At 48.4% G+C, this 26,539-nt stretch overlaps 1 protein-coding gene and 1 long non-coding RNA gene across 2 annotated transcripts; one reads left to right on the top strand and one right to left on the bottom strand.

Moving 5' to 3' along the window:
• Positions 1-14,763: 14,763 nt before the first annotated feature.
• LOC140108916 (uncharacterized) lies at positions 14,764-17,132 on the bottom strand. The gene is made up of 3 exons (XR_011851345.1): positions 16,985-17,132; positions 15,324-15,407; positions 14,764-15,181 (listed from the first exon to the last, which is right to left on the bottom strand). It is a non-coding gene; the product is annotated as an uncharacterized lncRNA (long non-coding RNA).
• CRBN (cereblon) lies at positions 17,113-24,462 on the top strand. Its single transcript, XM_072131999.1, has 11 exons — positions 17,113-17,273; positions 17,657-17,760; positions 18,851-19,053; positions 19,124-19,273; positions 19,700-19,865; positions 20,600-20,662; positions 20,791-20,875; positions 21,692-21,807; positions 22,246-22,310; positions 22,384-22,515; positions 23,342-24,462. The coding sequence occupies exons 1-11, from the start codon at positions 17,204-17,206 to the stop codon at positions 23,526-23,528; spliced, it is 1,341 nt and encodes a 446-aa protein (XP_071988100.1). The 5' UTR covers positions 17,113-17,203; the 3' UTR covers positions 23,529-24,462.
• Positions 24,463-26,539: the final 2,077 nt, after the last annotated feature.

The following is a 26,539-nucleotide window of genomic DNA, read 5'->3' as shown; positions in this document are numbered from 1 at the left end:
TGGTGTATAATCTGTATGTAGTGATCTCCTCCTAGTGGTGGTGTATAATCTGTATGTAGTGATCTCCCCCTAGTGGTGATGTATAATGTGTATGTAGTGATCTCCCCCTAGTGGTGGTGTATAATCTGTATGTAGTGATCTCCCCCTAGTGGTGGTGTATAATCTGTATGTAGTGATCTCCTCCTAGTGGTGGTGTATAATCTGTATGTAGTGATCTCCCCATAGTGGTGATGTATAATGTGTATGTAGTGATCTCCCCCTAGTGGTGGTGTATAATGTGTATGTAGTGATCTCCTCCTAGTGGTGGTGTATAATGTGTATGTAGTGATCTCCCCCTAGTGGTGGTGTATAATGTGTATGTAGTGATCTCCCCCTAGTGGTGGTGTATAATGTGTATGTAGTGATCTCCCCCTAGTGGTGGTGTATAATGTGTATGTAGTGATCTCCCCCTAGTGGTGGTGTATAATGTGTATGTAGTGATCTCCCCCTAGTGGTGGTGTATAATGTGTATGTAATGATCTCCCCCTAGTGGTGGTGTATAATGTGTATGTAATGATCTCCCCCTAGTGGTGGTGTATAATGTGTATGTAGTGATCTCCTCCTAGTGGTGGTGTATAATCTGTATGTAGTGATCTCCCCATAGTGGTGATGTATAATGTGTATGTAGTGATCTCCCCCTAGTGGTGGTGTATAATGTGTATGTAGTGATCTCCTCCTAGTGGTGGTGTATAATGTGTATGTAGTGATCTCCCCCTAGTGGTGGTGTATAATGTGTATGTAGTGATCTCCCCCTAGTGGTGGTGTATAATGTGTATGTAGTGATCTCCCCCTAGTGGTGGTGTATAATGTGTATGTAGTGATCTCCCCCTAGTGGTGGTGTATAATGTGTATGTAGTGATCTCCCCCTAGTGGTGGTGTATAATGTGTATGTAATGATCTCCCCCTAGTGGTGGTGTATAATGTGTATGTAATGATCTCCCCCTAGTGGTGGTGTATAATGTGTATGTAGTGATCTCCTCCTAGTGGTGGTGTATAATGTGTATGTAGTGATCTCCTCCTAGTGGTGGTGTATAATGTGTATGTAGTGATCTCCCCCTAGTGGTGGTGTATAATGTGTATGTAGTGATCACCTCCTAGTGGTGGTGTATAATCTGTATGTAGTGAGCTCCCCCTAGTGGTGGGGTATAATCTGTATGTAGTGATCTCCCTCTAGTGGTGGTGTATAATGTGTATGTAGTGATCTCCTCCTAGTGGTGGTGTATAATCTGTATGTAGTGATCTCCCCCTAGTGGTGGTGTATAATGTGTATGTAGTGACCTCCCCCTAGTGGTGGTGTATAATCTGTATGTAGTGATCTCCCTCTAGTGGTGGTGTATAATGTGTATGTAGTGATCTCCCCTAGTGGTGGTGTATAATCTGTATGTAGTGATCTCCCCCTAGTGGTGGTGTATAATCTGTATGTAGTGATCTCCCCCTAGTGGTGGTGTATAATCTGTATGTAGTGATCTCCCCCTAGTGGTGGTGTATAATGTGTATGTAGTGATCTCCTCCTAGTGGTGGTGTATAATGTGTATGTAGTGATCTCCTCCTAGTGGTGGTGTATAATCTGTATGTAGTGATCTCCCCCTAGTGGTGGTGTATATGTGTATGTAGTGATCTCCCCCTAGTGGTGGTGTATAATGTGTATGTAGTGATCTCCCCCTAGTGGTGGTGTATAATGTGTATGTAGTGATCTCCCCTAGTGGTGGTGTATAATGTGTATGTAGTGATCTCCCCCTAGTGGTGGTGTATAATGTGTATGTAGTGATCTCCCCCTAGTGGTGGTGTATAATGTGTATGTAGTGATCTCCCCCTAGTGGTGGTGTATAATGTGTATGTAGTGAGCTCCCCCTACTGGTGGTGTATAATGTGTATGTAGTGATCTCCCCCTAGTGGTGGTGTATAATGTGTATGTAGTGATCTCCCCCTAGTGGTGGTGTATAATGTGTATGTAGTGAGCTCCCCCTACTGGTGGTGTATAATCTGTATGTAGTGATCTCCTCCTAGTGGTGGTGTATAATCTGTATGTAGTGATCTCCCCCTAGTGGTGGTGTATAATGTGTATGTAGTGATCTCCCCCTAGTGGTGATGTATAATGTGTATGTAGTGATCTCCCCCTAGTGGTGGTGTATAATGTGTATGTAGTGAGCTCCCCCTACTGGTGGTGTATAATCTGTATGTAGTGATCTCCTCCTAGTGGTGGTGTATAATGTGTATGTAGTGATCTCCCCCTAGTGGTGGTGTATAATGTGTATGTAGTGATCTCCCCCTAGTGGTGGTGTATAATGTGTATGTAGTGATCTCCCCCTAGTGGTGGTGTATAATCGGTATGTAGTGAGCTCCCCCTAGTGGTGGTGTATAATGTGTATGTAGTGATCTCCTCCTAGTGGTGGTGTATAATGTGTATGTAGTGATCTCCTCCTAGTGGTGGTGTATAATGTGTATGTAGTGATCTCCTCCTAGTGGTGGTGTATAATGTGTATGTAGTGATCTCCCCCTAGTGGTGGTGTATAATGTGTATGTAGTGATCTCCCCCTAGTGGTGGTGTATAATGTGTATGTAGTGATCTCCCCCTAGTGGTAGTGTATAATCTGTATGTAGTGATCTCCCCCTAGTGGTGGTGTATAATGTGTATGTAGTGATCTCCTCCTAGTGGTGGTGTATAATGTGTATGTAGTGATCTCCCCCTAGTGGTGGTGTATAATGTGTATGTAGTGATCTCCCCCTAGTGGTGGTGTATAATGTGTATGTAGTGATCTCCCCCTAGTGGTAGTGTATAATCTGTATGTAGTGATCTCCTCCTAGTGGTGGTGTATAATGTGTATGTAGTGAGCTCCCCCTAGTGGTGGGGTATAATCTGTATGTAGTGAGCTCCTCCTCTGAATGATTTATAGAGATGTAGATGCTGGAAGCTTCTCTAGCTCCGTCCTGCTCTCAGAGCTGAGGGTTTGTCACAGTTGCACCCTGTGTAGAGCAGGATACAGCAGCAGTAGATGCACCTGTGTGCCTCGCGCCTCCTCTAATGGCTGTTAATTGCTTGTCTTCAGACTAATGAATGAATAATTGATCTATAATGATGGCGGCTTTTGTCTTACAAGGTCACATCTGTAGCGGGGGTCCCTGGCGGTGTCCTGTCAGCACCAATGACTGTCAGCAGCGCTGGGGCCGGGGGCAGGTGCTGAGCTCTCCATCCTAATCTGTGCCTGAGCAGAGCCCCTCCAAGGACACATATTGGGAACTGAGCACAGCGCCAGTGTATGTGCAGTGGCTGAGCAGTGTCATTGCAGTCCAGGCAGTGTTTTAGGCAGCAGTTGGCTGGTCCTGGGGTGCGGCCCCCCTCCCCCGGCCCGTGGCCTTGGCTCGGTGACGCCGCTGGACTCTTCCTGTGTGGACGTAACCGGCGAGATGAATATATAATTACTGCGCGAGAGACGCCAGGACCCCGCACCGGAGATTTATATCCCTTTAATGAACTCCTCTGCCTGACACCGGTCCAGGCATCCGGGAAAGCTGGGTGACAGCCAATATGGCCGACACTAATTATCGCCCCCCTGGATGTGTCCCAGACCTCTGCCTAATTATACTGCGACACAGGGAGCGGTCACTCATCAGCTGCCACCCAGCTTTCCCGGGATCCAGAGCACAAGTTGTCTGCTAATGGCATCTAATTGCCCCTCCCCCCCCCCCTTCCCGATACTGCACTCAGAGCTCGTCTTGTTTCTTACAGCGGATTTTGAGGGGTCAGCGGGTTCTGAAAATGCTGGCACCGGGGTTTACTACAAAAGCTCAGAGTCTACAAGAATCTCATGTGACACCGATCCAGACAGAGCGGAGTAATTACTGATAATGAGAGGAGAGGGAGGGCGAGCAACCCCGTGTACTAGCGGTATTATACACAGGGGGCAGTATTATAGTAGTTATATTCTTGTACATAGGGGGCAGTATTATAGTAGTTATATTCCTGTACATAGGGGGCAGTATTATAGTAGTTATATTCCTGTACATAGAGGGCAGTATTATAGTAGTTATATCCCTGTACATAGGGGGCAGTATTATAGTAGTTATATCCCTGTACATAGGGGGCAGTATTATAGTAGTTATATTCTTGTACATAGGGGGCAGTATTATAGTAGTTATATTCTTGTACATAGGGGACAGTATTATAGTAGTTATATCCCTGTACATAGGGGGCAGTATTATAGTAGTTATATTCTTGTACATAGGGGGCAGTATTATAGTAGTTATATTCCTGTACATAGGGGGCAGTATTATAGTAGTTATATTCCTGTACATAGGGGGCGGTATTATAGTAGTTATATTCCTGTACATAGGGGGCAGTATTATAGTAGTTATATTCTTGTACATAGGGGGCAGTATTATAGTAGTTATATTCCTGTACATAGGGGCCAGTATTATAGTAGTTATATTCCTGTACATAGGGGGCAGTATTATAGTAGTTATATTCCTGTACATAGGGGGCAGTATTATAGTAGTTATATTCCTGTACATAGGGGGCAGTATTATAGTAGTTATATTCCTGTACATAGGGGGCAGTATTATAGTAGTTATATTCCTGTACATAGGGGGCAATTTTTATTAGTATAAACAAACAGAAAATATTACACTACATTCTCATCAGAATGAACAAACAGTTAATTAACAAATATCATACTGATCAGAAAATAATAAATTCATAATAATCTTAACTCAAAAAGTCCATTACTGGTAAAAAAAAAAAAAAAAAAAAAAAAATGTGGAAAATAATATAATTACTTGATCAGTTACCCCAGACATATGTTCCTCCATAACTTAACATTATTACTCTTCTTTCTAACCTCTATGGATCGTATCCACCTCAGCTCTGAGAGTATTTGGGTTACAGCGGTCATGGGCTGGAAGGACTCACTGTGTGCAGACACTCTGGTCCTGGTGTGCCAGTGATAGTATTTAATTGTGGTGATGATCAGGTACATGGTCCCTTGGTCTATGCCGGCTACCTGTGGTGTTACCCCATAGATGATCTCTGGGTAGGTCAGAGACTGCAGTCTTCCTATTTTGAGTCTGTGGGACACCTCCTGCCATATCTGCCTCCCTCCCGGGCACTCAGTAGTGAAATGCTCCATGGTCTCCTCCTGCTGACATCCCAAGGGGCACAAACGCTCAGAGAGACTCAAGAATTTTAAATTGCCCCTGACAAAGAGCCTCCCATGTAAGGATAACCAGGCGATATCAAAGAGCTTTGCAGGGAGTCTCAGACTATTGAGGAACCTCAGGCTTTCCTGCAGGGTGGCCGTTGTGCAGTCCCTCAGAGCTGGCTGTACTGTATAGAAGGTCCTACAGATATTAGTGTACAGCTCCTTCCTGGTCCTACTCTCCAGATATGTCTTATCTATTCTCCACTTTTTCAAACACCGTATCCCATACTCCAGATACTGGGGGAGGAAGCCAGGAGTCCATCGGCCCCTCTTGAGACTGCCGCCTCGCACCCAAGACTCTGCAAAAGGCAATATCCAGTCCCTGACACTACTTACCCACAGGAGACCATTGTTTGAGTCCAGGCAACCGAAATTAACTTTCAGAAACATGGAGTCAAAGAAGACCCTTGGATTTAACATATCCAGCCCACCCTCTCTCCTCTGCAGGTAGGTGATCCCTCTTTTTACTGGGTTCAACCTGTTCCCCCATAAAAGCTGGAAGAACAGGCTAAAGAGCCTAGCGGAGAAAGATTCTGGCAAAGGAAAGACGACAGAGACGTAGAGGAAGACAGGGACCAGGTAAGTCTTCAGCAGAGTAACCCTTTCTCTATAGGTCAGCCTCCAGTTCTTCCATCGCTGAACCTTTACATTTCCGGTTTCCAACTTCTCTTCCCAATTTAGTTTGGCATTATCTTCCCTCCCAAATTTAACCCCAAGGATCTTAATATGGGTGGAGGCCTTGGCGAATTGTGGCAGATCAAAGCCAGGAGCAGTATCCAATGTCCAGAAAGCTTGACTCTTCTCTAGGTTGACCAGAGACCCGGAGGCCTCTGAGTAACTTCTGATGGCTGCAGACAACATCTCCACCTCACGAGGTTCAGATATCACCACAGTCACATCATCCGCGTAGGCGACTACCTTCAAAGGCAAGCAATGGGGGACCGGCACCCCTCGAAAATCACACCGCTGCAGTGATCGCAGAAACAAGTCTATGGCAAACACATACAGCAGTGGACTCAGGGGGCAGCCCTGTCGTACCCCTGCCTCTACTTCAAAAGTGTCCCCCTGCCAACCATTGATCAGAGGAAAGCTCTTCGCCTCTCTGTACAAAGTTCTCAGCCAATCTATAAATTGTCCCGGAATACCGTACTTTGACAAAGTTGCCCATAGATAAGCGTGATCAACCCTGTCAAAGGCTTTAGCCTGGTCCAGACCTACAACATATCTCCCACACCTCAGAGCTTTACATCTCTCAAACATCTCCCTTATCGAGAGGACTGCTCCAGAGATGTTCCGCCCTCTTACTGTGCCGTACTGAGAGCCTGCCAACAGTGCCGGGGACAAACAGACTAATCTAGAGAATAGAATTTTTGCCAGAATTTTCCTGTCGACATTCAAGAGGGCGATCGGCCTCCAGTTCTTGATGTCACTAGGCTCCTTACCTTTGGACAGCAGAATTAGCGATGAGACCCTCATGGATGGAGGCATCAGGTGATTTTCTAGACAATTGGTAAACACATCCACAAGGATCGGGGCTAAGAGGTCTCTGAACTTCTTATAGAATTCACATGTTATACCATCAGGACCTGGTGCCTTCTTCAGATGTAACTTATCAATGGCCTCTTTAACCTCCTCCTCTGTTATTCCTGCTGTCAAAGGAGAAAAGTCCAAATCTTTAGTGTCAGGGCCTGGAGTTGCCTCCAAGAATTGAGCCATTTTGTCTTTATCCAAAACCTTCTTCTGAAATAACTCAGCATAGTAGGATCTCACCACCCCCAGGATACCCTCCCGAGATTCCTGTAAAACTCCCTGGGAGTCAGTGAGACCTGTGATCGATTTCTTGGCCACACGTTCCCGGCAATTTTCATATGGATCAGGCACGCTCAGTTTTCCGTAGTCCCGCTCGATAACCAGGGACGTGTAGCGGCTGTACTGATACTGCTTTATTTCAGACTTCAGTCGGTCAATCTTTTGTTTGTCCCCCCCTCCCGCCGAATACAGTGACTCCAATTCTCTCCGCAGCTTGAGATACTGGCTGTACTTACTCTTACCCTTTCTCACTGACAGTCTCTTTAAGAGGGACCTGATCTCCTCCTTGACGTTCTCCCACCAGTCAGATATGTTGTCATAAAAGTCCTGTCTCTGGAGCTGGTCCTGAAAAAGGGAGTGGATACAATTCCGGACATAGGCATCATCCAGGATGCTAGAATTGAGCCTCCATAACCCCCGACCAATGTCCGAGCGGTTAGTGGCTCCTAGGTGAAACAATAAGATAAGATGATCAGAATATGGAACAACCTTCTCGCTTATACCACTAACATTCTCTGAGGGACTCACAAATGCCATATCGATCCTGCTGTGCCTGTCAGCACACGTATAGGTGTACCGAGGCTTCCTCCCGTCCAAGGTAAATACATCACGTAGGTTTGCCTGTGATAATATGCTCTGTAGGACCCTGGAGTCCCTGACCACTGCTCTGCCTGAGGACCGGTCACCTGAAGTCATGACAACATTAAAGTCGCCCGCCATTATCACAGGGATAGAGGTAAATAAATGCTGCTTCACCTCATTGAATAGCTGGATTCTCTCTGTCACTGTCTGTGGGCCATAGATGTTGATCAGCCGGAGCCGCCTACCATGGATGGTCACCTCTAGCACCAGGCACCTCCCCATAGCGACCTCCGTCAGCCTGTGCACCGTCACGTCTGTGGTGTTAAACAGTATGGCGACCCCGGCGTACGGCTCCACAGCCAGTGACCAGTAAGAAGGACCAGACCGCCACTCACGCTCAGCCTCACGGAGATGCCCCAAGGTGGTCAGACGGGTCTCCTGCAGGAAGATGACATCAGCGTCCAGATATCTCAGGTGGTCATACACAGCATGTCTGGTCCTTCTTACTTTAATGCTGTTGACGTTGCTGGAAGCAACTTTTAGAGAGAACCCAGCCATTACAACGATAAAGAGCAGAGCAGCGACCCCCATCATCATGAGTCAGAGTCAAAGTCCCCCTGTCTTCCACCTGTCTCCATGTCTGAATCCTCAGCGGTCTCTACAGGAGGGGGCTTCTTCTTAGTTGGAGGATCCCCTGTGTCCACCTCACACTCATTATCAATTCTTTCTAGCTCTTTTTCAAAGTCCCCATCAGACTCTGACAGAGCATCAAACCTGTTGGAGAGGACCATGACCCCGGCATCACCGCTGGACTTCCTCCTGGTCTTAGGCTCCGCACTGTACTCCTCAGGCTTACGGGAGGATTTATCTTTTTTCTTCCTTTTATTCTTTTTCACCTCCTCATATTCAGTAGATGTTACAGAGGTGGCTGCCTGAGGCTGGTTGTGGGTTACAACCTCCACACTCCCCTGAGCGCTGACTGACTGCTGGGGTTCTGCATCACCTGACCCCTGTACCTCCCGCCTGGTCAGAATTTGCCCCGACACCAGGGCCTCCTCCTCTAAGGCATCTGCCTCCTGCACCATTTCATCATCAGAAAAATCCCTGGCGATGTTATGCCAGGCCTCCGGGCAATCCTTGTGCGGGTGCCCAATCTCTCCGCAGAGGTTGCATCTGACCATTTCACAGGTGGCACTGAGATGGCCGACCTCCCCACACAAGTTGCATTTTACTACTGTACATACTTTGGCCACGTGACCGATCGTACCACACCTGAAGCACTTTCGTGGTTGTCCGGGATAGAAGCAGACACCCTTTTCTCTGCCTATATAGAAGGAGTTAGGGAGGTGCAGGGTAATGTTGTTAAACTGCCTCAACTTCACCAGAACCTTCCACCCTCCAGTCCAGATACCGTCGGCGTCTCGGTTCTTAGTGAGGTCAGACAGCAGATCACAATGGCGCCTGAGCCACACTAGAATGTCCTGAGGAGGAACCGACTCGTTCCAGAATATCACATTGACCACCACGGTACCTGGCCTGGATATGGGGACGAACACAAACTTGCTCCAACCATCAGTGTCCCTGAACCGGGGGAGTTTATCCCAGAACCTGTCCAGACTTGACATTAGCTTAAAGCTGACATCGTAGCCCTGTCTGTCTGGAAGGTTGATGACTGCCAGGATATCATCTGGTGAGAACCCCATCTGGCGGCACAGGAGATCCCGCACCACAAACCTCCTATCTGGGAGATCTTCCTTTGCGCCTCTGTTCTTAAAGCGCACCACATTCCTCCTTTTGAACGCCTGCCCGGAGTAGTGTGCGCCGGAGGTGAAGGAGGGAGCGCCGCGGCTCCAGGCGTTTTTAGGAGGTTCCGGATGGGGCTCACTACAGGTATTGGGGGGAGGGTCTGATCTAGAGAGACCTGACTTTACAAGGGGGCTCGATGTTAAAGGGGGGAAGTCACAAGCATCATTCTGCGCCACCCCCTGCCCCCCATCCACCTCTATGTTATCCTCCGGTGGCTGTACCTCCCAGATAGACTGAGGGTCCCCTCCATCCCCCAACCCCGCAGGTAAAGCAGAATGTCCTACAGTGTCCCCAGTCTCAAGCACGTTAGAGTTCTCCTGGGTCACCGCATCACCCTGACCCATAGATAAAAGTTCACCATCTTGCTGCTGCACAGACACTGCTGGGACTTGTGGTACTACAGGTCCATGCACCTGCTCTGGGACTGCTGCAGAGCTCTGCGGCTGATCTGGTGTCTGTCCCTTCTGGAATGAGAAGCTCGCAGGCCTGAGAATCTGTGTCACACGTTGGGGTACATCTGGGGGGACAGGTCCTGCTTGTGCTGTAGGGGCCCGGGGCCCAGAGTCACCGCTTTGCCTCTGCTGGGAGAAGCGCTCCTGGTTCCTGTAAGACTCGGCCAGGGGTCCCATCCTCTCCAGGACACAGTCCATATCCCTGACCACCTGTGCCAGCTCTATGCCTAGTCCCTGCAGCTTGGAGTTATACAGGGTGCTGCTCTCAGGGTGCGCAGTTCTAAGTGAATACATACAGTCAATTTGCAATTGCAGCATTTTCTTGTGATTAGTCAGCTCCCCCATCCTCCTTACCAGAGTCGGTATCTCCTCCGCCAACTGCAGCTCCGGTGCCCGCGCGGTCTCCTTCCCCTGCTGTGCTGGTCTGGGTGCAGCTCCAGATGGTTTGGGTGCACCTGTCTCCTTCCCAGGCTTGTGGCTTGCACTTGCAGGGGCCTGTTCACACTTAGCAGTGCTCATGGTAACACTCTGTGGCTTTACTGCTGACCTGGTGCGGCCTGTGCAGGCCATGCTGGACACCACATCCCTCTGCTGCAGGTTCTCTCGCAGGGTCTGTCTCTCCAATGATGTTCTCCTCTGTCTGGGTGCAGGAGTGGGGGGCTGTGCACCTGCTGCTGATCTCTCACTCTGCTGCATCACCTGTGCTCCTCCACGCTGGCTGCTCATAGAACTTGACGCTTTCATTGCTGCTTCAGTTACTTCCACTTTTTCATTCTTTCTCACCACAACCGCATTGTCTGCAATCTGTCCACCATCTTTACTGCTTACTTTGGGATTTGCATCCCTAGAAGGTTTTTGGGAGTTCACTCCCGGTGTAGGCCTGGAAGCCTGGGCCTTGCCTGGGGAATCTCCCCACCCAGGGTGGCCCCGCCCTGGGCTAGCTCCAGACATGCAGAGACTCAGGAGCTCAGCTCATACACGTCCTCACAGCAAGGGGGCAGGATTATAGTAGTTATATTCCTGTACATAGGGGGCAGTATTATAGTAGTTATATTCCTGTACATAGGGGGCAGTATTATAGTAGTTATATTCTTGGACATAGGGGGCAGTATTATAGTAGTTATATTCCTGTACATAGGGGGCAGTATTATAGTAGTTATATTCTTGTACATAGGGGGCAGTATTATAGTAGTTATATTCCTGTACATAGGAGGCAGTATTATAGTAGTTATATTCCTGTACATAGGGGGCAGTATTATAGTAGTTATATATTCCTGTACATAGGGGGCAGTATTATAGTAGTTATATTCTTGTACATAGGGGGCAGTATTATAGTAGTTATATTCCTGTACATAGGAGGCAGTATTATAGTAGTTATATTCCTGTACATAGGAGGCAGTATTATAGTAGTTATATTCTTGTACATAGGGGGCAGTATTATAGTAGGTATATTCTTGTACATAGGGGGCAGTATTATAGTAGTTATATTCTTGTACATAGGAGGCAGTATTATAGTAGTTATATTCTTGTACATAGGGGGCAGTATTATAGTAGTTATATTCTTGTACATAGGGGGCAGTATTATAGTAGTTATATTCCTGTACATAGGGGGCAGTATTATAGTAGGTATATTCTTGTACATGGGGGCAGTATTATAGTAGTTATATTCCTGTACATAGGGGGCAGTATTATAGTAGGTATATTCTTGTACATGGGGGCAGTATTATAGTAGTTATATTCCTGTACATAGGGGGCAGTATTATAGTAGTTATATTCCTGTACATAGGGGGCAGTATTATAGTAGTTATATTCCTGTACATAGGGGGCAGTATTATAGTAGTTATATTCCTGTACATAGGGGGCAGTATTATAGTAGTTATATTCCTGTACATAGGGGGCAGTATTATAGTAGTTATATTCCTGTACATAGGGGGCAGTATTATAGTAGTTATATTCCTGTACATAGGGGGCAGTATTATAGTAGTTATATTCTTGTACATAGGGGGCAGTATTATAGTAGTTATATTCTTGTACATAGGGGGCAGTATTATAGTAGTTATATTCTTGTACATAGGGGGCAGTATTATAGTAGTTATATTCCTGTACATAGGGGGCAGTATTATAGTAGTTATATTCCTGTACATAGGGGGCAGTATTATAGTAGTTATTTTCCTGTACTTGGGGGGCAGTATTATAGTAGTTATATTCCTGTACATAGTGGGCAGTATTATAGTAGTTATATTCTTGTACATAGGGGGCAGTATTATAGTAGTTATATTCCTGTACATGGGGGCAGTATTATAGTAGTTATATTCCTGTACATAGGGGGCAGTATTATAGTAGGTATATTCTTGTACATGGGGGCAGTATTATAGTAGTTATATTCTTGTACATAGGGGGCAGTATTATAGTAGTTATATTCTTGTACATAGGGGGCAGTATTATAGTAGTTATATTCTTGTACATAGGGGGCAGTATTATAGTAGTTATATTCCTGTACATAGGGGGCAGTATTATAGTAGTTATTTTCCTGTACTTGGGGGGCAGTATTATAGTAGTTATATTCCTGTACATAGTGGGCAGTATTATAGTAGTTATATTCTTGTACATAGGGGGCAGTATTATAGTAGTTATATTCCTGTACATGGGGGCAGTATTATAGTAGTTATATTCCTGTACATAGGGGGCAGTATTATAGTAGGTATATTCTTGTACATGGGGGCAGTATTATAGTAGTTATATTCCTGTACATAGGGGGCAGTATTATAGTAGTTATATTCTTGTACATAGGGGGCAGTATTATAGTAGTTATATTCTTGTACATAGGGGGCAGTATTATAGTAGTTATATTCTTGTACATAGGGGGCAGTATTATAGTAGTTATATTCCTGTACATAGGGGGCAGTATTATAGTAGTTATTTTCCTGTACTTGGGGGGCAGTATTATAGTAGTTATATTCCTGTACATGGGGGGCAGTATTATAGTAGTTATATTCCTGTACATAGGGGGCAGTATTATAGTAGTTATATTCCTGTACATGGGGGGCAGTATTATAGTAGTTATATTCTTGTACATGGGGGGCAGTATTATAGTAGTTATATTCTTGTACATAGGGGGCAGTATTATAGTAGTTATATTCCTGTACATAGGGGGCAGTATTATAGTAGTTATATTCCTGTACATAGGGGGCAGTATTATAGTAGTTATATTCCTGTACATAGGGGGCAGTATTATAGTAGTTATATTCTTGTACATGGGGGGCAGTATTATAGTAGTTATATTCTTGTACATAGGGGGCAGTATTATAGTAGTTATATTCCTGTACATAGGGGGCAGTATTATAGTAGTTATATTCCTGTACATAGGGGGCAGTATTATAGTAGTTATATTCCTGTACATAGGGGGCAGTATTATAGTAGTTATATTCCTGTACATAGGGGGCAGTATTATAGTAGTTATATTCCTGTACATAGGGGGCAGTATTATAGTAGTTATATTCCTGTACATAGGGGGCAGTATTATAGTAGTTATATTCCTGTACATAGGGGGCAGTATTATAGTAGTTATATTCTTGTACATAGGGGGCAGTATTATAGTAGTTATATTCCTGTACATAGGGGGCAGTATTATAGTAGTTATATCCCTGTACATAGGGGGCAGTATTATAGTAGTTATATTCCTGTACATAGGGGGTAGTATTATAGTAGTTATATTCTTGTACATAGGGGGCAGTATTATAGTAGTTATATTCCTGTACATAGGGGGCAGTATTATAGTAGTTATATTCTTGTACATAGGGGGCAGTATTATAGTAGTTATATCCCTGTACATAGGGGGCAGTATTATAGTAGTTATATCCCTGTACATAGGGGGCAGTATTATAGTAGTTATATCCCTGTACATAGGGGGCAGTATTATAGTAGTTATATTCCTGTACATAGGGGGCAGTATTATAGTAGTTATATTCTTGTACATAGGGGGCAGTATTATAGTAGTTATATTCCTGTACATAGGGGGCAGTATTATAGTAGTTATATTCTTGTACATAGGGGGCAGTATTATAGTAGTTATATTCCTGTACATAGGGGGCAGTATTATAGTAGTTATATTCCTGTACATAGGAGGCAGTATTATAGTAGTTATATTCCTGTACATAGGGGGCAGTATTATAGTAGTTATATTCCTGTACATAGGGGGCAGTATTATAGTAGTTATATTCTTGTACATAGGGGGCAGTATTATAGTAGTTATATTCCTGTACATAGGGGGCAGTATTATAGTAGTTATATTCCTGTACATAGGGGGCAGTATTATAGTAGTTATATTCCTGTACATAGGGGGCAGTATTATAGTAGTTATATTCCTGTACATAGGGGGCAGTATTATAGTAGTTATATTCCTGTACATAGGGGGCAGTATTATAGTAGTTATATTCTTGTACATAGGGGGCAGTATTATAGTAGTTATATTCCTGTACATAGGGGGCAGTATTATAGTAGTTATATTCCTGTACATAGGGGGCAGTATTATAGTAGTTATATTCTTGTACATAGGGGGCAGTATTATAGTAGTTATATTCCTGTACATAGGGGGCAGTATTATAGTAGTTATATTCCTGTACATAGGGGGCAGTATTATAGTAGTTATATTCTTGTACATAGGGGGCAGTATTATAGTAGTTATATTCCTGTACATAGGAGATATGTATTATATAGAATATGTACAAAAATAGCTGCAACAAGGAGGGGCTCTGGTAACACCACCCCCAGAGATCTTCAGACTTATTAGCATATTTTGATGTGGATAATATGGATGTGGATAACACATATAAGAAGATCCCACAGTCCCGGTCCCTGGATCTATGAGTAATGTCCCTGGATTATCAGGATGGAGTGCAGACTTCCTTTCATCTCTGTGTCTGGGTATAATCGGAGGATGTTCTCTATAAGATGTTTTGTAATGATTGTTTCTTTGCTGTGAGTCTGAGGAATCGTCCTGAGAGATGACAATTAGAGAAGATGCTGGCGGAGCAGTATGACACCTGCCAGGTGAGCGCGGCTGCTGCAGGTGATGTTACCTGGGATGTAGTGAGGGATCGGCTCCGCAGGGGAACATCACAAAGTGCAGGAGCGGCAGAATCTTCTCCTGACTCATGAAGAGCTATAAATAGAGACAACTCCCAGCGTCTCCTCGGGTGCATCGCTGCCTCCAGGAGAAGAGATGATGGGAGTGGTGGCTGCTGGCGGAGGTCACCCTGAGCCGCCATGGTCACATGTGGCCCTGCTGGCTAGAGGGATCTGCAGAGGAAGGTGAGGAGCCGCACATGAGGGTGAGAGGAGATAATCTGTCACTAAATGTCTACAATCTCCAAAACCTCACAAGACGGAATCACAGATGAACACGAGACCTGCAGAAACCTACCGAGTGTAATGTACCTACCAGAGGGGAGGAGAGCGCCACCTGCAGGACCAGCTGCGCATCACACCACAATACTCCCAGCACCAGCCTCCCGATATATACCTGCTGGAAATACAGGGATAATACACACAGTGATGCCACAGTACAGGGATAATACACACAGTGATGTCACAGTACAAGATAATACACACAGTGATGTCACAGTACAGGGATAATACACACAGCGATGTCACAGTACAGGATAATACACACAGTGATGTCACAGTACAGGGGATAATACACACAGTGATGTCACAGTACAGAGATAATACACACAGTGATGTCACAGTACAGGGATAATACACACAGTGATGTCACAGTACAGTGATAATACACACAGTGATGTCACAGTACAGGGATAATACACACAGTGATGTCACAGTACAGAGATAATACACACAGTGATGTCACAGTACAGGGATAATACACACAGTGATGTCACAGTACAGAGATAATACACACAGCGATGTCACAGTACAGGGATAATACACACAGCGATGTCACAGTACAGGGATAATACACACAGCGATGTCACAGTACAGGGATAATACACACAGCGATGTCACAGTACAGGGATAATACACACAGCGATGTCACAGTACAGGGATAATACACACAGCGATGTCACAGTACAGGGATAATACACACAGTGATGTCACAGTACGGGGATAATACACACAGTGATGTCACAGTACAGAGATAATACACACAGTGATGTCACAGTACAGGGATAATACACACAGTGATGTCACAGTACAGAGATAATACACACAGTGATGTCACAGTACAGGGATAATACACACAGCGATGTCACAGTACAGGGATAATACACACAGTGATGTCACAGTACGGGGATAATACACACAGTGATGTCACAGTACAGAGATAATACACACAGTGATGTCACAGTACAGGGATAATACACACAGTGATGTCACAGTACAGGGATAATACACACAGTGATGTCACAGTACAGAGATAATACACACAGTGATGTCACAGTACAGAGATAATACACACAGTGATGTCACAGTACAGAGATAATACACACAGTGATGTCACAGTACAGAGATAATACACACAGTGATGTCACAGTACAGGGATAATACACACAGTGATGTCACAGTACAGAGATAATACACACAGTGATGTCACAGTACAGGGATAATACACACAGTGATGTCACAGTACAGGGATAATACACACAGTGATGTCACAGTACAGGGATAATACACACAGTGATGTCACAGTACAGGGATAATACACACAGTGATGTCACAGTACAGGGATAATACACACAGTGATGTCACAGTACAGGGATAATACACACAGTGATGTCACAGTACAGGGATAATACACACAGTGATGTCACAGGGATAATAGAGGAAAGGTTTGCTATACATGATTGCCCCAGTATATTTGGGTGGGGTAGATGCAGGGGGAGGGTAGTTGGGATATTTGGGGGAGGGGGTAGATCATTGGTCGGGAGGGGCAGTTGTGGCGGGTTTATTTGGGGGGTAGCTGTACATGGAGGGGGTTGCTATATTTGGGGTAGGGGCAGTTGTGTGTGGGACCTGGGCCGGTATATTGGGGGGAGGGGGTAGCTGTACGTGGTCGGTATATTTGGGTAGGACACGTCTTACAGGCCGCGGGGTGCTCGGGGTTTAGCACGTGACGTTGTTGCTGGGACTTGTAGTTCTCTTGGCTGCGGTTTTAGTTGCTATAGGAATAGGACGCCGGGGGCGTGGTTCGGGAGCTGTCAGTCACCTTGTAGGGCGCGAGGAGCAGGCAGTGACAGAGGGCGTGGTCTCCTGTGTCACGTGGTGTCCGCAGCTCCCGGCATGCACCGCTGGTAAACAGGAATGGCGGATGAGGAAGGGGAGGAAGACCCCGGTATAAATAACATGGGCAACCAGCTGCAGCTTATCCCCGGTAATGTACAGCTCTGGCGGGGGCGCCCTGGCACATTACTCCGACCCGCGCTGCTCTCGTGTCCCGCCCATAGTGCCTGAGATGGCGCAGTCACTCTCAGGCTGCGTTCACACGGTGCGTTGTGCTTTTGTTGCGTTTTTGACCCATTCGTGATCGTATGCTGGTGTTATATTGCGTTTTTGCGTTGCATTGGAAACGCAATGTAACATCAGCGTATGATCAGGGCTGAAGCCTTTGGGATGCGTCAAAAACGCAACGCATCGTGTGAACGCAGCCTGAAACATGCCAGAATGTTACGTGGATGAGGATTGGTTGTCCCTGTGAGAGGGGGGGGACCTGGAGGGAGGACTGGGATGTAACCGCATTGTGTCTCCTCCGGGCAGAGAGCGAGGAAGATGATGACATGGAGATGGAGGATCCTGACGGAGGAGACAACGAGGCGCCAAATATCATCAATTTTGATACCAGTTTACCGACGTCTCATGCTGTGAGTACCGCGGGGTAACAGAGAGGCCAGGGGGGGTGTGACCGCGGGGTAACAGAGAGGCCAGGGGGGGTGTGACCGTGGGGTAACAGAGAGGCCAGGGGGGGTGTGACCGCGGGGTAACAGAGAGGCCAGGGGGGTGTGACCGCGGGGTAACAGAGAGGCCAGGGGGGGTGTGACCGCGGGGTAACAGAGAGGCCAGGGGGGTGTGACCGCGGGGGTAACAGAGAGGCCAGGGGGGTGTGACCGCGGGGTAACAGAGAAGCCAGGGGGGTGTGACTGCGGGGTAACAGAGAGGCCAAGGGGGGTGTGGCCGCGGAGTAACGGAGAGGCCGGGGGGGTGTGACCGCGGGGGTAACGGAGAGGCCGGGGGGGCGTGACCGCGGGGGTAACGGAGAGGCCGGGGGGCGTGGCCGCGGGGTAACAGAGAGGCCAGGGGTGGTGTGACCGCGGGGTAACAGAGAGGCCAGGGGGGGTGTGACCGCGGGGTAACAGAGAGGCCAGGGGGGGTGTGACCGCGGGGTAACGGAGAGGCCGGGGGGGGCGTGGCCGCGGGGGTAACGGAGAGGCCGGGGGGGTGTGACCGCGGGGTAACGGAGAGGCCGGGGGGGCGTGGCCGCGGGGTAACGGAGATAACAAAATATCACATTCTCTAATTCCCTGATATTAACAAGAATCCAGCATATAATAATCCCGGATATACTTCCTCTGTCTCTATCAGTCCTGGAGGGAGGGGGATGGGGGTGGTCTGTGATTGGCTCTACCCCTCTCCTTTACCATCCCCCCAGTGATGAGCAGTGTAATGTCCTGTGCGCTATAGGACAGCTTGAGGGGTCCCGGATGCCCCGAGCTGCTGATGACTGGGGGTCCTGGACGCCCCGAGCTGCTGATGACTGGGGGTCCCGGACGCCCCGAGCTGCTGATGACTGGGGGTCCCGGACGCCCCGAGCTGCTGATGACTGGGGGTCCCGGACGCCCCGAGCTGCTGATGACTGGGGGTCCCGGACGCCCCGAGCTGCTGATGACTGGGGGTCCCGGACGCCCCGAGCTGCTGATGACTGGGGGTCCGGGGTCACATCTCTCCTCTTTGCAGTATCTCGGGGTGGACATGGAGGAGTTTCATGGGAGGACGCTGCACGATGATGACAGCTGCCAGCAGATCCCGGTGCTGCCGAATGTACAGGTGATGCTGATCCCCGGGCAGACGCTGCCCCTTCACCTCTCCAGACCCCAGGAGGTCAGCATGGTGCGAGGCCTCATCCAGAGGGACCGGACGTTTGCCGTACTGGCCTACAGGTACAGCCGGAGCTCTAAGCGATCAGCCAGATTATAGTGTAAGATGAGTGTAACCATGACTATATCCTAGTGATGGGCTCCAGAGAGACGCACGCTTCGGGACCACCGCAGAAATCTACGCATATCGCGAGGAGCAGGAGTACGGCATCGAGACGGTGAAAGTGAAAGCCATCGGGCGCCAGAGATTCCAAGTGCTGGAAATGAGAACCCAGACAGATGGGTGAGAGGTGGGAGAGGAGCCGGGTGCCCTGCGGCTGTGCCCAGTGCTGAGTAATCTGTGCCGGGAGGAGGGGAGCGCCACACTATGCCTAGATCTGCAGCTACACCTCCCCCGCTACAGATTGTCACTCAGGATGCTAGGAAAGCTGGGTGATGAAACGTTGTGCGCTGTAGTTATACGTGCCTATGCTTCCCTCTCTCCTCTGCTGCAGTCTATCATGGCGCCTCCTGTCTTATACAGTCTGATTGTACTGTGACGTCATGTTGTATCTTGTCACTGGCCTCACGGGGTTCTGCTGAGGCCAGTGACAGATGCTGTTGAGGTGTAGTCACTGCTGGAGCAGAGAGGTGAGTATAGGCTCACCCCCGGGCACACCCGTTAAGATCTTTGACGGTTATTTAAAGTTTCTTTGTTTTTTTGTGGCAGGATCCTGCTCGCCCGGGTCCAGATCCTTCCGGAGAGGGTCCTGCCGTGTCCCATGACCTCCATCCAGCTGGACTCTCAGAGCCGCCATCAGCTTGTCCCGTGCAGCAAGGCCTTCAGCAGCCGGAGCCCGCAGAGCACCTGTCAGCGGCTGCACAAGTACCGCAGGGTGAGCGACGGGTTACACTCAGGCTGAACTCTGGGGTCTCCGTGTTGCACCAGGAAGAGGGGAAGGGATCCTTGGGAACAGACTCTGTAAAATTGAAAGTTTTGAACTAATATGCAGCACATCGCACCCACGATAATTCAGAAGAGGAAAAGATTTACTCCATTTTTTTAAATTTGAAACCTCCGTTTTGTGTATACAGCTCTTATACAGAGCAATGTGTCGTATGCATGATAACCCTGCAGCCTCCCAGACTTCATACATTCATGAAGTGACTCCGAGGAAGAGAATACGACTGCGGGATCTGACTACGCAGGGTTTTGTTTGTAGTCTGTTCCCATGGAGCCACATAGATCTGTATAGGAGTCGTATACATAACATGGTATGAAGTTCCAAATCCAGGACTAATGGAAAGCGGCTTCAGTTTTCATGCAGCATTTTTGGGGCACTAAAATGTCAGAAGTCAGGTGTAAATGTGGGGGGGAGGGATCAGAGTGGGGGGGGAGGGATCAGAGTGGAGTCCTGTTGTAAATCCTGCAGAATGTATGTAAATCACCGGGACTGATGGAGATAATAAAGCACTGTACTCCGCTACCTGTCAGTGAATGGAGCAATAATGTACATGCTCTGTTCACGATTTCTGTCTTTCTGCACTGCCTCCTGACTCTGTGACCCCCCCCTCTTCTCTCTGCTCCCACCCCCCACATTGATCTTCTCTCCTGTATGACTCTCCATAGAGGAAGTTCTTTGGTGCCAATCTGACGTCGTGGCCCTCGTGGCTCTACGCCTTGTACGACGCGGTGAGTATCGGACACGTGTACGGGTTCTAGCCATCTGTAGGGGAGGGCCACGTCTAATGGTGGGATGTGTGGGGGGCGCTGTGGGAGGTGTCATTATACGGCATATGGTAATGGGCATCTGTCACCAGGATTCTCTCATGGAGAGGGTGAAGCGACAGCTGCACGAGTGGGATGAAAACCTCCGCGACGATTCTCTGCCGGCTAATCCTATAGGTGAGACGCGGGGGAGGAGGATATTTTAAGAGGGATTGTGTCTAATGAAAAGTTGTGAAACTTTCCAGTAAACTTTCTTTTTCCATTGCCCCATGGATTCTCAGAAAAGTGAGGCAGTTCTGTTTCTCTGTAATACTGTGTCATTTACTGCTCGCAGGTGAGGGTTTGTTACAAGTGCGTCCGCTGTTAGATAATCACATCAGAGTAAGATCGGTTTCTGCTACAAGTGTCAGTGCAAGAAACCTCTACTATGGCTTATGCATTATTCATAGTGACATCCATCAATCTGGGATTGTGGGGGTCCAGCTCGGCTCAGCCCCCAGGCACTAGAACCTACAAACAGGAAGCAGATGGTTCGGTCCAATGTACCGCGGTGGCGCCTGGGAACTGTGTCTCTGCTCCTCTTCACGTGAGAGTATAAGAATTGTACAATGTTCCAGACAACCCCTTTAAATCAGAGGATAACCTGCACTGTGGTGTGCGCAGGACTAGATCAGGACAGAAATGCCTCCATTCACTGACAGCAAGCAGAAATGCTGAACATGACGAGTGAGTGGAACACAAAGTGTTAGATGAAAGGTTCTGGACGTTTATTGCATAACAATCTATGACTTGGATGACACCAGGACCAGAATAATATCTACTACTACCCCAAGGCTCCCACAGCTGGCGGCAGGCAGCGTATAGTATCTGACTGAATCCCATAATGCACTGCTCTCTGCAATGAATGTAACCTTGTGCAGGGAAGTCGCCCTTTGACCCCTCTTCTTAATTCTGTGACTGTCCCTCATTCCCTGTCACTTTTTCTGTGGTCAGATTTCTCATATCGAGTAGCGGCCTGTCTGCCCATCGATGACGCGCTGCGGATCCAGCTGCTAAAGATCGGGAACGCCATCCAGCGGCTGCGCTGCGAGCTGGACATCATGAGCAAAGTGAGTCCCCATCATAGAGAATGACCCCCCAAGGATGTATGAAATGTGCTGCCCCTGCCCCGGTGTATGATCAGTGACCCCCAGAATGTATGAAATGTATCGTCACCATCCCCAGGATGTATGACCTGTGACCCCCCCCCCCCGCCCCAGTGTATGATCAGTGACCTCCAGAATGTATGAAATATATCGTCACCATCCCCAGGATGTATGACCTGTGACCCCCCCCCCCCCTGTCTTTAGTGTATGATCAGTGACCCCCAGAATGTATGAAATGTATAGTTTCCGTCCCCGGGTTGTATGACCTCTGCCCCCCCCCTCTTTAGTGTATGATCAGTGACCCCCAAGGATGTATGAGATGTATAGTCACTTTCCCCAGGATGTATGACCTGTGACCCCCAGGATGTATGACCTGTGACCCCTCCCGCTCTCTCGTTGCAGTGCACATCCCTCTGCTGTAAACACTGTCACGACACTGAGATCACAACCAAGAATGAGATTTTCAGGTAAGAGGAGCCGTGTCCTGCACGTGAGTGTAATATCTGGAGCAGCGCCCCCTATCTGTCTCCTCTCTTACAGTCTCTCTCTATGTGGCCCTATGGCCGCCTACGTCAATCCTCACGGCTACGTGCACGAGACCCTGACCGTCTACAAAGCCTTAAACCTGAGTCTGATCGGCCGCGCGTCCATAGAAAACAGCTGGTTCCCAGGGTGAGTGTGACACATATAGAGGGAGGGTCCGGCCCCCCACCCACTGCTCAATGCCATGTAAGTGAGGGTCCCACCTTATGCTGAATGTGGCCCCCATTTTGCTAAACCTGAAGCAATGCTCAATCAGTAGGCGGTGAAATTACAACTCCCATGATGTAGCTCAGGGCATGCTGAGTGTTGTAGTTCAGCTGCAGGGGACAGCTCTGCCATGAGTAGTATAGTGGTGCAAGTATAGAAATGGAGAGGTAGCGCCACCTGGTGGATGCATCGGTGCGGAATTCTAGATGTGATTCCTCCCCAACCTTTTTGTATCCAGCGACTGGTTTGGTTAACCCCTTACTGACCTGGCACTGCAAATACTCCATTTCCTGGCCCCCTGCATTGTCAGGATTGGGGGTCCCTGAGGGTGCACGCCCTTTGTGCTGATATAGGATGGGACCCTTTAAAGGTGAGGGCGGAGGGTTTCCATAGATTTTAGATAACAATCACAGAAAACAGAAGTGGCCATGAGTGCGGATGAAAGCAGAAGGAAGCGCAGGTTTCTTATCTCTGGGCTTTACACAATATAAAGGAGGATGACAAGAGCCGCCGCAGCAGCAGCAATCCCGCACCCTGTTGGTACAGTGTATTAGCGCAGCGTGTAACAAACTGTGAGGACAGAAGAGAGATGTAACACTCCAGTTATCCCACACCCTGTGCTGTATGGTACACACCTGGCACAGTGACCTGCACTGATACATTGTAACAAACTGTGAGGGCAGGAGAGAGATTTGGTAACAAACCCTCAGCTGTGAGGTATCTGAGGTCTCCCCTCCTCTTCTTGCAGTTACGCTTGGACAATCGCTCAGTGCAGAGTCTGCGGCAGTCACATGGGCTGGAAGTTCACCGCGGTCCGGAAGGATCTGTCCCCGCAGAGGTTTTGGGGCTTGACCCGTTCGGCGCTGCAGCCCCGAATCCCGGTGCCAGAAGAGGAGGAGGCGAGACAGGACCGATCCCCGATCCTCTGCCTGTGACATCACTGCTTCGCTCCTCCTGCCTGCGGGCTTGGGGTAGATTAGGGGGTGCTGCCCCCTGCATGAGACGCCATGATCCGCCTGCAGGGGCGGACCCCCGCGCATCCACGCTCCGCCCCTGCATGAGACGCCATGATCTGCCTGCAGGGGCGGACCCCCGCACATCCACCCTCCGCCCCTGCATGAGACGCCACGATCTGCCTGCAGGGGCGGACCCCCGCACATCCACGCTCCGCTCAGAGACTACTATAATGTGATGTCACAGCCGTCTCCATGTCTGATCACTAGTCAGTCCTGTAAATAATCAGTAAGGTGAGGATCTCCGCAGCTGCTTTCTATCTGGACCAGCGCCGTCCCGTGATGCTGCAGTACTGCACACAACCTGTAACGGGGGAGGCGCTGGTCCTGATAGAAAGCAGCTGCGGATGATCCCCGTTTTCTATGTAACAAACATTTAAAGGCACGGGGATGGATTGTGCTGATGTGATTTCTGCTGGACAGGACATAAATTGTAACAAACCCTCAGCTGTGGAACTTATTTGGCTGGAATAGGTTTGCCAGAGGATGTTGAGAAATGTACATTCACATGGAAGAGTCGTCCACAAACCAATCCACCCCCCCACCCGGGGGTCTCTCCCACCGCCCCCATACCCTGGAGGTCATTCCCGCCACACCACACCCGGGAGTCTTTCCCGCCACACCCAGGGGGGTCTCTCCCACCGCCCCCATACCCAGGGGGTCTTTCCCACCACACCCAGGGGGTCTCTCCCGCCACCCCACACCCCGGAGGTCTCTACCACCACACCCAGGGGGTCTTTCCCACCACCGGAGATGGAAGGGTCGCCTTGTGTTTTTCTCTGTTCAATGAGAATTAAATATTCATGTAAAATAATCAATGTCTAGAATATAGAAATAAATGGAACCTTAAAGGAAACCTCATCCTGATCTTTAACTTAAAGGGGCGCGTCACCCCATTAGGAAAGCTATTATCTGTGATAGCGCAGGGTCCGGGGCACCCACTCTCATCACTGACAGCACCCTGGAAAGCCGGGTGCACTGAAACGCATGGCCACGCCCACAGTGCACCAAAGTGCTCATTTACATATAAACAAAAGAAAGATTTCTCTAAACCCAGAAACCTGCGCTCACGTAGACGTATTTATTATATCAGTGGCCTGGGAGCTGCTGCAGCCCCTTTAAGATCGATTGCACCTAGGCCCATAGATTAGGACGGAGCCCACCATGTATAGCAGTGTAGAGCGCCCCCTTAAGGCACCCCGACACATTGTCATACTGATCTCTGTATGTATCAGTAGGGGCATACTGTGATATACTAAAGACAGAGCTCCCCCTAGTGGTGGCTGCAGAGAACCTTCATGTCCGTGCAGGGGATTTGGAGCTCTGTGTCAGGAGGAATAACAGGAGGCTGCGGAGTAACATAAAAATAACTTTAATGAGAACACAGAGCAGACGCCAAGTATCCTGAGCCTGGAAAGATGACTGAGCTGCACTCACCATTCACTTCTTAGAAAGAAAAAGCAAAAGGGATTGTACCAAGATGAAAAGTGAAACCTATCCCCATAAGGGTTAATAGACTGGGGTGGAGGGATGCTACCTCTAATAGAGCAGCAGGGAGAACACTTCGAATGTTGCTCTATTAATTAGGGGGCACAAGACCCCTATTCCCCTGATCAGTGAGGGTCCCAGTAGTCAGAGTGTCGCCCCCTATCCTGTAGATACCATTATATCTTATGCTTTCAGTCCTGACGTGCAGTAGTGATGCCGCAGGAGACGCCTCGCCCTGCGCTGCACGTTTCATACGAGTCTCCTGTCCCTCTCTCTGCAGGACACAGGTGAAGCATCCAGAGCAGATGTGCTGCTACAATGTATCAGGCCATTTCTCCCCCACCGGCTGCAGGAGCCGTTACATTACATCCTCACCTTCCGTTTTTCTTGTTAATGTTGTAATGCTGCCCGCAGCTGCTCCTTCGTGCCTCTGTACCAGCGCTGTAACATGACATGTATGCAACATATACATTGTGGCAACGTCCCCGTCTTACAAAACAAGAAAAACCCAAACTGTATAAGATGTGAGAGGCGCCTGTTACTGTCCCACAATAATGCAGGCCCCAGCTGTGAACAGAAAAATGGGGCAAAGTTATAAATCCTCAAATTCTATGTGACCCCTTTATGTTGTATCCAGGGTATCGGTGCCAGGAGGCTGCGGGTACAGCAGATCTGAACACTCAGGGCCATAATATCAGAGGAATCCACCAGCAACCCGAGACACAAGGTCCATAAAGATGACAGGAGGCAGGAGTGACCCAGCAGACTGCAGCCACTGCTATGTATTGTCCCTGGAGAGATGTGTAATCAGACCTCACACTGCTGTGCTCTCTGCAGCCAGTGTTATGTATTGTCCCTGGAGAGATGTGTAATCAGACCTCACACTGCTGTGCTCTGTGCTCTCTGCAGCCAGTGTTATGTATTGTCCCTGGAGAGATGTGTAATCAGACCTCACACTGCTGTGCTATGTGCTCTCTGCAGCCAGTGTTATGTATTGTCCCTGGAGAGATGTGTAATCAGAACTCACACTGCTGTGCTCTGTGCTCTCTGCAGCCAGTGTTATGTATTGTCCCTGGAGAGATGTGTAATCAGACCTCACACTGCTGTGCTCTGTGCAGCCACTGCTATGTATTGTCCCTGGAGAGATGTGTAATCAGACCTCACACTGCTGTGCCCTGTGCTCTCTGCAGCCAGTGTTATGTATTGTCCCTGGAGAGATGTGTAATCAGACCTCACACTGCTGTGCTCTCTGCAGCCACTGCTATGTATTGTACCTGGAGAGATGTGTAATCAGACCTCACACTGCTGTGCCCCGTGAGGTCTGATTACACATCTCTCCAGGGACAATACATAACACTGGCTGCAGAGAGCACAGAGCACAGCAGTGTGAGGTCTGATTACCCATCTCTCCAGGGACAATACATAACACTGGCTGCAGAGAGCAC

Source organism: Engystomops pustulosus, unplaced genomic scaffold (genome assembly GCF_040894005.1).
Source record: "Engystomops pustulosus unplaced genomic scaffold, aEngPut4.maternal MAT_SCAFFOLD_197, whole genome shotgun sequence".
NCBI lineage: Eukaryota > Metazoa > Chordata > Amphibia > Anura > Leptodactylidae > Engystomops > Engystomops pustulosus.
The sequence above is the reverse complement of the archived record's forward strand: the minus strand, read 5'-3'. Positions and strand labels throughout refer to the sequence as shown.

What these genes read in the sequence shown, in the direction of transcription:
- CRBN (XM_072131999.1), top strand. Translation starts at nt 17,204, where the DNA reads ATGGCGGATGAGGAAGGGGAGGAAGACCCCGGTATAAATAACATGGGC. An exon ending in GGCTGCACAAGTACCGCAGG is followed by an intron (nt 19,866 to 20,599) that starts GTGAGCGACGGG and finishes GACTCTCCATAG; the next exon opens with AGGAAGTTCTTTGGTGCCAA. An exon ending in AGCTGGACATCATGAGCAAA is followed by an intron (nt 21,808 to 22,245) that starts GTGAGTCCCCAT and finishes CTCTCGTTGCAG; the next exon opens with TGCACATCCCTCTGCTGTAA.